This window comes from Octopus sinensis, linkage group LG5 (assembly GCF_006345805.1).
Source record: "Octopus sinensis linkage group LG5, ASM634580v1, whole genome shotgun sequence".
NCBI classification, from domain to species: Eukaryota; Metazoa; Mollusca; class Cephalopoda; order Octopoda; family Octopodidae; genus Octopus; species Octopus sinensis.
Window position 1 is genome coordinate 99,722,744 of NC_043001.1, and position 14,307 is coordinate 99,737,050.

The window sequence follows — 14,307 nt, forward strand, 5'->3', positions numbered from 1 at the left end:
CCATTGAGCCATAAACATGAGCTATTACTACCATCTTTTCACCTTTTCATAGTGTTTGATTAGTGCCATTTTATCATCCAAAGGAACGGTATAACATTGAAGGATCACCAGGATTATATTTAGAGGTAGGGCTTTTTCTGTGGGCATGGTGGATTAAGAAAAGCACAAATTTATACACAGCAAACATAAATGCATGCTTGAATTTCCTGGTACACACTACAATGCTACCTTACAGTGGATTGCTAGAACTATTGGTCCTGTTAACCATGTAAATAGTCTAAGCTTTGTAATATGTATATTTAAAAAAAATATTAGCGTTGATCTGCTTTAATCAATAATTTGCTCATATTTTCATATGTATTTTATTTGATTTTCCACTCCAATACTGGTTTTTTAAAAAAAAATTTATTCTTTTAAATACGTTTGCTGACACAAACAGAATGTCAGATAAATTGACTGAAGTTGAGGTTTATTTTTTTCCATTAATTTCTTTAACAGCAAACAGTGTACATCACCTAGTGTCAGCAAGGTAGAAGGGACACCAGTTCAATGATCTCAGGTTACTATGTTTACATATCGTAGCCATTTGTGAGACAAGAATTTTGAAAATGAAATTACTCACCCTGCTTCTGAACAGTTACAAGGGTGTATTCATTTATCTTGATATGAACGCATGGAATATTCATCATCATCATTATACATTTGTTTTCCATGGGTTGGACAGTTTGACAATAGCTGGCCAGTGGAAGAGCTGTCCAGGCCCCACTTGTCTGTTTTGGCATGGTTTCTAATGGCATGATGCCCTTCCTAACACCAACTACTTTACAGTGTTTACTGGGTGCATTTTACAGGGCACCAGCACAGGTGCTTTATATGTGCTACTGGCACAGATGCTTCGTACATGGCACCTGCATGGATGATTTATAAGTGGTACTAGCACAGGGACTTTGTACTTGGCTCTGAACAAGTGCTTTTCTGCATGACACTGGTACAGGTGCTTTTTATGTGACACTGGCATTGGTGCTTTCATGTGACGCCATCACTTGTGGACCCTCAGGACAAGGATCACTTGGCTGATAGAGGAATGTGCTTGTATGTTTAGATGGACAAGATTTTACTTAGCTCAATGTGTCTTCCCAAGCACAGCAAAGCTCCAGAAGCTTTGATACCTTGTCATCTCCTCAGTGAAGCTTAGCATCTGAAGATCCTTTCTCACCACTTCATCCCATTTGTCTATTTTCCTACTTACTAGGACTTTGCTCCATCAACTCTAAGGCCCTTAGCTTCTAGACCTTGCTTCCACACTTGAAATTTCTGTAACTTTGATAGCAATTCAGTAATAAGAACTAGGTCATCAGCATAGAGGAGCTCCCAAGGGCAGCTAGTCTTAAATTCTTGTTATGGCCTGGAGGACTATCATAAACAAGAGAGGGCTGAGAACCAATCACTGGTGTACTCGTACACTAAATTCCTTGCTATACTCATTGCTGACTTCAAGGTGTCCAGCAATCAATAGTCAAGAAGTACTGTAAAGAGAAGCAAATTCCATTTGAGATTCTCTTTTAGCTGCCTGCAAAATGTCATTGACTTTCATCATAATATCACTCTTGTTTACATACCTCCTAACACCCCACTTCTTTACTGCAGCCTATGGACCAGACTAGCATGTCTAACTTAAGTGTTCAGGCAGGATGTAACAGCAACTGAAATGGAAGAAGGCACTACACTCTATGATTTTTGGAAGACATAATATTTGTAAGGCTATTCTTAGTATCAACTCAGCATGGAAGGATGTATCAGAAATGTTTATGAATGCCATTTGGAAGACACTGAGCATCTGATTTGAGGACAATTTCAAAAGCTTTGACTGTTCAGATGCAAAAAGAGGATAGCCTTGTTGAAAGAAGTAGAAATGGGAGGAAGAAGATTTCAAGGCATTAATTGATGCTGTCATAGAACCACTCACAAATGAAGAGTTAATGGAGCTTCAGGAACAGACACAATGAGAAGAGCAGCAACCAGAATGAGAACAAAAACATTTCATCACTAAAATGCAGCAGGCTTTTATGTATATTAAGAAATTACTAGCCATTTTTGAGGGGTTGGATCCTGATCCTAAGTGCTTGGCTAAAGTTATGGGGGCTCTTCACAACACTTATGCTCCTTAGTGGGTTATCCTAAATAATAAGAGTAAAACTATTTAACCATTCTAGACAAGTTCTTGCAGCACATTGAAAGTTGACTGTCTGAATTGGAAACATCTGATGGTTAACCTATTCCCTTGACATCAATATCAATGCTGTAATCCATGCTTCTCCTCCAACCTCCTTTTCTGGCCACTCAAGCACATTGAAAGCAGCAATCAGGTAAATGATTTTCTATATTTTTTATTCTTTGGTTCTTTTATTATTTCTTGACATTCACAATTTTTTATTTGTATTTAAATGTTTAAAATACAATATTCTATACCAGCTTGAAGTCTTTCTTTTAATGAATTTCAATGATTTTTTTTATTTGATTTTTATTTTTTCCTGTCATGTCATGTTTGTGAGTTGTCATATTTTTGAAGCAAACACCGGCATAAGTTGAGATACACCTGTACGCATTTGTTTAAAATATCAGGTGAAATTTGTTGAGGTAGTCTATCCTTCTTGTTGCCATCAAGTTAATGTTTCCAAGTAAATTTCCACAAGGCCAGACGTGTTTCCACAGGCTAGAAATGAATGGCATTGCCTGTAGTATGATGATGATGATGATGATGCATGCTTGCAATAGGTGCATGATATCAAGACAGGGTATAGACAAACGCATGCACACACACATACACACATCTATATAAACCCATGTATACATAGACACACAATGGGACTCTTTCAGTTTCTTTCCACTAAGTCCATTCAATAGGTTTCGGTCAGTACATAGCTGCATGTGGAAGAAACATGCCCAAGATACCATGTGGTTGGCTTGAACATGAGACTACATAACTTTACCATACATCAGATACATGCATAAACATACATGCAGGTTTATGTATGTATTAGGTCGTCAAGTATGACATTTGTAGAAAAGAAAAAAGTTTGTATTTTATAAATACAAAGAATAGTTTTATTCATCAAAGTATGCACCCATATTATCAATACACTTTTGCCATTTCAGCGGTAGCTTGTCCAGCCCAGAACTGTAAAAGCCTGGCAATCTAGAGTCAATAAAACCTTGGAAGACCTGTTTTACAGCATCGTTGGGATTAATTTTTTTTCCTTTCAAAAAGTCATCCAAATTCTGGAAGAAGTAGTCAGTGGGGGCAAGATCAGGTGAGTATGGTGGATGATGGAGAACTTCCAACTCCAACTCCTGTAGTTTTGCCAATGTCATTTTTGCGATGTGTGGTCTGGCATTGTCTTGGAATAAAATATGAGTGGATCAGTTGACTAATCTAGGCTGTTTTTTTCCTTTGTAAATTTCTGCATCATTTGGTCCAGTTGGCTGCAGTATACTCGGCCTTGATTGATGACCCAGGCTTAATGAAATCATAATGGATCACACCTGCTCCAGACCTGCACCAAACACACACCATCAGCTTCTTTTGATGAATTTTGTTGTGTTTTGGTGGCTTGTCTTTGTCCAACCATTGTGCTGAACATTTACTGTTGTTGTATTGGATCCATTTCTCATCACGTTACATACAATTTAATTCAAAAGTGATTCATTTTTGTGGTGAGAAGTAGCATAATGCTGGCTTCCAAACGTTGCTGTTTCTGATTTTCATTGAGTTGATGTGGATCCATTTCTCATCACGTTACATACAATTCGATTCAAAAGTGATTCATTTTTGTGGTGAGAAGTAGCATAATGCTGGCTTCCAAACGTTGCTGTTTCTGATTTTCATTGAGTTGATGTGGAATCTACATATCCAACTTTTTCACTTTACCAATTTTGAACTAGGTGAGTCAATATTGTTTGCTTGCTAACACCAAACAACAGCAATAATTCATGGGCACTTTGAGATGGATCTGACTCGACGGTGGCTTTCAGTTTGTCATTATCCACCTTTGTTTCTGAGCGACTGCATTGCTCATCTGTGAGGTCAAAGTTACCAGAACGAAATTTTGCAAACCAATTTAATACTGTCTGCTGTATAATAAACATTAATATTCCAAGATGTCTGTGATGCTGTATTTCCAAGAAAGAACTCATATTTCAAAACTGTATGAATTTCCGACTTATCCATCTCTAAACAAAAATAGCAAAAAATGATTTTTAAATACTTTATAAAGTGCAAAATGAGTTAGAACATGTGTCAGCTTTCTAACAAAAAATAAAGATTATCAAAATATAATAATGGCACATCAAAGTTTACCATATGCCTTACTACAAATTTTATACTTGATGACCAATATGTATGTATATATGGAGGTAAATGTTATATATCATATATTGTGCAATAACATTGGTTATGAATATACTGATGTATACCTAAATAAACTAGTGAAACAGATGTATTATACAAAAGACATATTATTAGTCTGTTTATATTTGTTAGTGTATTTGTATCATCATCATTTAGCGTCTGTTGTCCTTGCTGGCATAGGTTGAACGGTTTGACCAGGGCTGGTAAGTTGGAAGGCTGCACCAGATTCCAGACTAATTTGGCACAGTTTTTACAGCTGGATGCCCTTCCTAATGTCAACCACTCTGAGAGTGTAATCGGTGTTTTTACATGCCAGCAGCCTGGGTGTCATGTTCATGGCACCAGTATCTGCCATGACTGCGATTTTACTTGGCTTGATGGGTCTTCTTCTCAAGCACGACACAATGCCAAGATATTGGTCATTGTCTCCCAACACTTGAAAGGAGCATCAGCCACTTTGCCTCTATGGGGCCCAATGCTTGAAAGGTGCTTTTTACGTTCCACTGGCACAGGTGCCAGTTTTGTGACACCAGCATCAGCCACGACGATTTCACTTGGCTTGATTGATTTTTTTCAGGCACAGCATATCGCCAAAGGCCTCAGTTACTAGTCATTGCCTCTGTGAGGCCCAAAGTTTGAAGATCATGCTTCACCACCCCATCCCATATCTTCCTCTGAGTGTGTGTATATATGCATATTTATATGTATTTTTGTATCATCATTTAATGTCCATGTTCCATGCTAGCATGTGTTGGCTGTTTTGATAAGACTCCGATGTGTCTAAGGACTGTGTATATGTCTGCTGTCAAACTGTTCAATCCATACCAGCATGGGAAATGGATGTTAAATGATGATGATGAATATACTAAACCAGGAATCACAATAATAACTAAAGAGAATTTTAAGTTATAAATTCCTAAAGATATGAATAATAATTGGAGTACTGTGATCAACTTCCAAAATTGCATCTATTCTACTTAAATTATTTAAAAAAGTTTTTATAAATGAAAATTCTGTACAAAACAAGCCACTTTTCTGTTTTGGAGGAATGAAGGTTAAGCTAGGTAATTTCAAAATAAATCATAAATGAATGTTAATGTTTCAAACATCCTCTTGTTTTGATTGAAGATGATACACAAATATTTACTCTGTAAAGATGATACTCTAGAATTTAGTCTGTCAACAGTGACAAAGGTTTACACAAATTACATTCAACATCAACACCATACTGAACACATTTCTAAAGCAACTCCTTCCATTCTAATCAATGGAAAAAGGAATAAAGCATTAGCAGAAAACAATTAGCCAAGACTATTCATTTCCATAAGGAACCAGGATTTAATGATAGCTGGAAGGAATATGCATGTGAACCATCATCAGTGTTCACATTCAAACACATTAACATTTAAAGAACAAAATTTCTACAGACTGAAATTACCAACTTCACAGGAAGATACAATTGCTTGGATAAGCTATGTCTAGACACTACCAAAATCTTTGAAAAAAATGGCACAAGTTTCAATTATATGAATACTTTCTGTTGAAAAAAGTGTGTGTGTGTGTGTGTATATATATATATATATATATATATATATATATAAGTAGTCAAATTTCCTCCTTATATTTAATTTTATGTATGTATGTATATACATATACACACGGATATGTGTGCATGTGAAAAAACATATATACACACACACACACACACACACAATATGTAGATAGATACGTACATCTCTGTCTTTACTGATTCTTAAAAAAAATCATTGTCTTGCAATCATTATTAATTTAGTATTTTGATATCAGTTTTGATGGAAAGGTTGGACTAACTTACTTGAAGACAAAAATATGGTGCCAGACAAGTGATCTAAAATTTTTCACATTACGATATATATATATATATATATATATATATATATATATATATATATTATATTTATATATAATATATATATATATTATATATATATCGTAATGTGAAAAATTTTAGATCACTTGTCTGGCACCATATTTTTGTCTTCAAGTAAAATAAATTACTTTGCCACATACTGAACTCATTAGAAATAGCAGCTAAAGAAATTTCTTCAGCTATTTCTAATACTTAAAGAAGATCTCTCTCAGATAGTGCTTGCCTAAACCAACTCACAAAGGTATGGGGGAAAAAACATTAAAAAATCAAGTGCAAAGGTTATTTGAGAACGTACGTTTCTAGATTAGTCAATTCGACATTTCTTTCGTCAGCTCAGAATTCCTTGAATCGTATTTGGGAACACTGAAAGTCGGGAGCATACCCTTTCGGCTTCTTATCACCTCTAGAATTCTGCTCGAACTAAAAGTGCTATCAAATTCGAATATGCAAGCGAAGAATTTCTGCTCTCCCCTTTCCACCAGCGTGGGTTAAAATTGACAAACACCATGTATTATATATACTTATGTGCACAAGAATCAAAAGTTTAATAATATACAGTAACTGATCAGTTCAAGGCAATCAGATGAGATGATGCCATATTCATTAAACAGAAAACAGACTAGAGAGCAAAATGCCACTTCCAATACACTTCCAAATATATGCTAAAATTAATCATGTCATCTTCATTTAATATGAGGCTGTGAAGTGAGTGTTGTCATAAGATAATGTTTGTGGGAAACCAAGTGTGTGAAATAGTTTTGATCCTCAGTTACAAGTGCTTCCTTCATAGTTTTAATTATCTAAGGAAGATATGAATTTTAAAATTTTGCAGTTACTTCTCATTATGAAACAAACATATTAGGCCTGTATAAAAGTTACTTATTTCAAATATCAGAGAACTCTTGGTAATCCTAGAGAATACTCAGGTATTCTCTTTGGTGATAAAGGCCCAGCAAAACCATAATCAACCTACTATAATCTCTGAAAGAGTTTTAATTAAAAAAAAATATATTTATATAAAAAAAAAAACATAAATTGAAAAAGAAAAATATTTATCAAAAATGATGTAAAGCACTTTGAAGATTTTCTGGAAATAGGATTTGTATTTATATAAAAAGTGAGAAAATATTTGTCTACTTACTGCATACAAATTTGGTGGAAGATAATACCAATTCAGGTCATATTTATTATTTTTTGGTGGCTTCCCTTGAAACATCCACCCAAAGGCACCCAATTTTCCATCAGTGTATGTGAGAAATACAGGGTATAGTTCTTCACAGTTTAACTTCTTTGAAAGGTTCATGAAATAATGTGTTCCTGCATAAAAAAAAAAAGCACCATTTTCAAAACATGTATTCTTGCAAGACTTCAGCTGTACTGGTGAGAAATACAGAATACAGGAGAGGGTAACAGAACCAAATATTTGGTTCAATTCTGAAATCTTTGTAATTTCGAGTGACACTAGCCATAGAGAAGATAAGATCCCATGATTTGACTTGTCATTTAAGAGTGAAACACATTTCTCTTATTTGGAATCAAATCTGTTGGAATGAAGTTGATGTTAAATTGTCAATGGTTACAGCAACAGATAGGGAAGTTATTAAAATAGCAAAATAGAAGCAGTGTTATTGTGTGTGTGTGTGTGGTGTGTGTGTGTGTGTGTGAATGCATGGAGGTAGATAACTGCATGTTGTCATTGAGTAACAACAATAGTGAGTGTGAGAGGGTGGTGAATAGTTTGTGGTTTTAAGGGTATCATGAAAGCATGGCTGGAGGCCCAACATTTTAAGTTCTTTCACAGGGTTGAGAAAATCAGAAGGACTGCTGCAATAAGTGTGTGAATCTGAGAGGGGAATATGTCGAATAAAACCATAATTAACCGGTGCTCCTATATTTTCTTTTAACCAAAGCCAGGAACTTTTTGGCACCGCCATGTATGATAATCAACCTAAACAGGAATATGAACAGATTTCTTTTGGCAAAACATATTTGTTGGAAAGAACACACCCATTGCTGAAAACAGAAAGCATTCTTTATTATAATGTTACTTTTTAAGAAAATCAGTCATAAAAATCATGAAACAGGCTTTGACAGATATGTGTGTGTGTGTGTGTGTGTGTGAGAGAGAGAGAGAGAGAGAGAGAAAGAAGGTTTGTGCATACATACACATAATATATAGGCTAAGAGAACATATACAACACATATCTAGATATTATTGTTGTTATAATAACTGAAAAGCAGGAATTAAAGCATTACCCCAGAAGTTAATTCCATATCTTCTAAATGGTAATTGCTTGTTAGCCAAGGTTATGAAGGCAGAAAGTGGTGCAAAGAATTGTCTGTTTATTGAGAATACCATTTTCCCGCCAATGACTGAGTAAAATAGCATAATAAGAATGACTTCATGCCATATATTATACTTCAATAGAAATAATAAGAATTTAAAGTAAAAACAAGACAAACACAAATATAAAGCAACAAAGAAATAAAGAATGATATGAGATATGAAAATTGAGCATTTTTATATAAGCAGTAACTAAAACATCTTTTGGCAGAGTAAAACGAAGTAAAATAGATGTATCATCATTGATGTTGTATATTATCATTGTCGTTTAACGTCCGCTTTCCATGCTGGCATGGGTTGGACGGTTTGACTGAGGGCTCGCAAGCTAGAAGGCTGCACCAGGCTCCAATCTGATCTGGCAAAGTTTCTACAGCTGGGTGCTAACCACTACAAGAGTGTAGTGGGTACTTTTTATGCACCACCAGCATGAGGGTCAGTCAGATGGTACTGGTATCAACTATGCTTGAATGGTGCTTTTTACGTGCCACTGGCACGGGACCAGTCAGCCAGCACTGGCATCGACCATGCTCGAATGGTGCTTTTTATATGCCACGTACATGTTCAACAAAAAATAAAAAGTTATTCCAAATGTGCAGCGTAGGAAGGAGATCTGATGCTGGAGTGTTAACAATAGTTATGCAGGTAACCGATTAATAATTTAAGTGTGCATATTTTGATAGTTTTTGCATATCAAATATGCAAACATTATCTGTCCGTCTCTCTTGGTGACTTTCAATTTCTTTTTCCTCAACGTGTGTGTGGGTACATATAAGTATTTGGATGTGGGCATATTTATTCATAAGTACATACATACAGACATATGAGTGGGGTCTGAAAAGATCATAGGCTGACTGTGAAGAAGTCATGCTAGAGTTGTGAAATATTGCATGCATTAATTTCAACCCTTCTTTTTAACTACTGCAGTGTTTTTTCTCCATGTAAACTGACACCTGACCGTTCAATGATACTTCAAAATTAACTGATAGTGACTTCTCTTGAAAAATCAACAGATATTAATTGTGACATGGTTACTACATTAACGGATGACACTCCAGCTTTAACAATAGTGAAAAAGTGGTCAGCCGAATTTAGGAGGGGAGAATTTTGAAGATGACCCAAGGGCTGGATGTTCTGCAACTGCCACCATCGACGAAAACACTGTGTTTGTCACTTGGTGATGGATGACAGGTGACTGACTATAAACCAAATAGTCAATGCTATTAGAATTTTGTGTGACAGAGTGGAGAACATTCTTCACAATGAACTTGACATGATGAAGGTTTCTGCTCAGCGGGTGCCACATCTGACACCTGATCAAAAGCGCACTATGCTGATCACATCATAGCAAAATCTGACGTGTGGAAGCACATGGCCTAGCGGTTAGGGGGTTGCACTCACAATTGCAAGATTGATTTTGATTCCCAGATCCTGTGGTGCACTATGTTCTTGAGCAAAAACTTCATTTCACGTTACTCTGCAGTCATTTTGACACTTGATGCATGGTACACTAGTGCACCTGTACAGGTAATGCTGATTTGACATAAGGAGTGGGCTAATGTGTAACATAAACTGTTGATCAGTATAAACAAATCACCTGCATAACTGTTTGGCAAGAAACTGTAGAACCCTCTCCTGTCATCTAACGATAGGAGAGTCCATAAAAATATATATACACATCTATACATATATATATGTCATCATCATCATCATTTAAAGTCCATTGTCCATGCTGGGATGGGTTGGACAATTAGACCAGGGCTGGTGTGTATGTGTATATATATATTTATATATATGTGTGTGTGTGTGCCAGTGGCAAGTAAAAAGTACCTTTTCAGTGTTGGGCCTCACAGAAACATTATGTTGCGCTTTAGAAGACCCATCAAGCCAAATAAAATTGCAGTCGTGGCAGAAACCAGTGTCACACAAATGACACCCAAGCTGGTAGCACCTAAAAGCACCCATTACACTCTCAGAGTGGTTGGCATTAGGAAGGGCATTCAGCTGTAGAAATCATGTCAAATTAGACTGGAGTCTAGTGTAGCTTTCCAGCTTGCCAGCCCTGGTGAAACTGTTCAACCTATACCAGTATGGACAATGAATGCTAAATGATGATGATGATGATATATATATGGGAAAAAAAGTCAAGGTAGAAAATGCTAGGATAATTTTATAAAAAACATTTCAATACCGGTTTCAGTCATTGAGACTTTTTCAACTGTAAGTATGGAAAACAATTAAATTTCGGCAAAATTAGAAGAAAAGTCTTTTAAAAGAATATTTGCATAGTATTCAAATACAAGGGGCATTTTTCTTGTTTCTGCCTGTCTCTGTCTCTCTTGTGGGTTCGAGATCATTGTGAATTCCTGGTAGGATATATATATATATATATATCTAACCAATAACATTTATATAAGAGATAATACTTATCTAGTTTGATAGAAATTATACAGTTAGTGCAGTAAATAATCTGATAACTGATACTATCGTGTTATAAATAAACAGTTAGCTTAAAATTGCTAAGTAGCCTTGATTTAAAACTGTTTTTAAAATGTCCAATATTCACTGATGGATAAAGGTATGGTGCAATGCTTATTGGATTTAAGTGGCCAATGCGAGTAGAATAAAATTGTTATCCTTAGAGAAAGGACAAAGTGTGTCAAGAAAATGAAATGATTGGGCTATTGCTGTAGTAATGTGGTTTGTATACATGTATAAATTATATTCATACTTTTATCTATTATGTACCTCAAATGAATTTTATGAATATAATATATTCTGTTTGGTTATTATTGCTGCTGTCTTAAGCAAGTAAGGGCTTAATAAGCAGCGCAACTAATAATGAGAGTTGCTTATTTGGATGGCTGTTGACTCTTGAAAGTTCATCCGTCCTTTGACAGGTGCAGGAGTGGCTGTGTGGTAAGTAGATCGCTTACCAACCACATGGTTCTGGATTCATTCCCACTGCATGGCACCTTGGGCAAGTGTCTTCTACTATAGCCTCAGGCTGACCAAAGCCTTGTGATTTGATAGACGGAAACTGAAATAAGCCCTTCATATATATCTATATCTATATATATGTGTGTGTGTGTGTGTGTGTGTGTGTGTGTGTGTGTATATGGTGACCAAATAGTAAGAAAAACACCTGCCTCACAAAGCAAGCTCTGTGGGGTTGATGGTTTAATCAGTGACAGCCCATGCCTGGCACTTATGATTCAGTGGTTGGCCAAAAAATAAAAGCATAAAGAAAGAGAAAGTGGTGGTGGGTGTCCAAGAGACAGGAGTACAGAGAGGGAAGAGAACAGACTTTGACAGTAGTTCAGTTGTAGAAGCTGAGAGGCTTCAATATATTGAAGGGTAGAATGGGAGGTACTACTGCTTATTACTAGGGTTGTTATTTCCAGCAGAAGCAGCATCTCAACATTTTTCACCTTCATCATTTGAGATGCATCTTAGATATCATGTGGACTGACTGCATCACCAACACTGAAGTCATCAATCATGCCAAGATACCCAATGTACTCACCCTGCTCCAGCAGCATCATCTGTGCTGGCTTGGTCATGTACATTGCATGCCAGATGGGAGGATCCCAAAAGAACTCCTGTAAGGGGAATTGGCCACTGGCACAAGGGCACAAGGACAACCTTGTGTTCATTTCAAGGACGTCTGGAAGAGAGATATGCAGTCGCTTGATCTGGCTGTCCTGAGATGGGACGAGGTTGCAAATGATCGCCCACACACGAAATAAATTCTGCGAAAGGGGATGAAGTGAGGGGAAGTAAAACAGGAACTCACCAACAAAGAAAAGCGCCCTCGATGGAAGCAAAAAAATCCCAAAAGTATTTTAGAGGATGACTAAATGAAAATTCTTAATCAATCTAAATCTTAATTAGTCTGCTCCACCACATTGCTGTATTGTAATTATATTTTGCTTCTAAGACAAAAAGATTGAGGTTGAAAAGTGTTTAGTCAGAGATTTGCTTCTCAACCATGTGGTTTTCAGTTTAGTTCCACTAAATGGCACCTTGGGTAAGTGTCTTCTGTTAGAATTCAGGATTGACCAAAACCTTGTGAGTGGATTTGGTAGACAGAAACTGAAAGAAGCCCATTGTGTGTGTGTGTGTGTGTGTGTGTGTGTGTGTGTGTGTGTGTGCATGTTTCTCATGCTTTTATGGCTTGTAAGCAATGGCTTCTTGCTAGTACCATTGGCTTGCAGTCTATCACAAAATGATGTCCAAGGAGTATCTTGACATGTCTTGACATGTGTGATCTCTGTAAAACACAAGGCGCTGTAATCAGAGTTATTTCTAGTTCCTTGCACAAAACATGCCTAGGCTGTTATTTGGTCAAAAGACTATGAGATTATTACCTTACCTAGAAATAAGTGGAGATTGGCAACTGGAAGGATATTCAGCTATAGAAAAACTCTGCCTCAATCTTCTGTTGTCTGAGCTCTGACCCATTCTAGCATGTAGTAGTTAGATGTTAAAATGAGGATGATTGTGTTGGAGTTTAATTTCTGGTCTGTAAACTATTGGTAGAAAGTCTGCAAGAGCTATGTTAAATGCAGACCAAGATGTCTAGTTATTGACACACTTTAATAGTGTTGGTTAATACCAGTAATTGTAAAACAATGACTAAATATATGCAATAAAGCTAATTTTTTCTTCTCCTGAATAAAATAGGTAGAAAACTAAAGTACACTACATAAAGCTTATCTGGCGAATATATATTATTTCTGATTCGTTGATGAATATAGCTACCTAACTGCATGAAATCATTAATTATGATGAAATAACTTGGTTATGTAAGAGTATGTAAGGTACAATTCAGTAGAAGGGCCAACCAGTTTGCACAATTCAGTAGAAGGGCCAACCAGTTTGCACAATTCAGTAGAAGGGCCAACCAGTTTGCACAATTCAGTAGAAGGACCAACTAGTTTGCACAATTCAGTAGAAGGGCCAAACAGTTTGCACAATTCAGTACAAGGGCAAACCAGTTTGCACAATAACACTAATCAGCTAACGGAAATGTGTGTTTGTTACATAAGCTAACAAAAAGTCAGTTCTGCTTCCTGTGTTTCTTATTGTATGTTTGTGTGTATACAGATCAAATATGTATATATGTATCTTACCCATTTTTGCAACACATTCTGCTTTTTTCCATTTTTTTGGTAAATTTTCCAGTTTTAACGGTATCTCCATATATTCCTTTTCTGGGTCATTACCCATCTGTATGTACAAGCCTTTATATTCTTTTGCATCTTGAGCACCAGGGTTACAGATAAGTCGAGGGTGTTTAAAATAAGCTGAAATTTAACAAAAAATTGCATTTAACAATTATTTTTATGGAAGAAAGAAATGGTATTTCATACTTTTTGAAGTCTGAGCTTAGAAGACAATCAGATATAAACTATTAGAAAATTAAACAAAAGCTAAAATAGTTTGAGGTTTGGTCGAATTATCTCCCTTAGTTCAGCTGGCGAATTTTATGCACGTAAGGAGCGAAAGGGGAATCTCCGCTTCTAGGCCGTTTCTAATACATGCATGCATACATACATATTGTCAGGAGACGCAATGGTCCAGTGGTTAGGGCAGCAGACTCGCAGTCGTAGGATCGCAGTTTCGATTCCCAGACCGGGCGTTGTG

The 14,307-nt window shown here is 36.3% G+C and overlaps 1 protein-coding gene across 1 annotated transcript in view; it reads right to left on the reverse strand.

The window, feature by feature from the left end:
• LOC115212229 overlaps positions 1 to 14,307 on the reverse strand; it is a gene marked incomplete at its 5' end in the record, with an annotated part of 45,400 nt that overhangs the window by 1,137 nt on the left and 29,956 nt on the right. The window contains 2 exons of the mRNA XM_029781067.2: positions 7,459 to 7,634; positions 13,794 to 13,967. Coding sequence (XP_029636927.2) covers positions 7,459 to 7,634; positions 13,794 to 13,967 — 350 coding nt within the window. The remainder of the gene's footprint in view (positions 1 to 7,458; positions 7,635 to 13,793; positions 13,968 to 14,307) is intronic.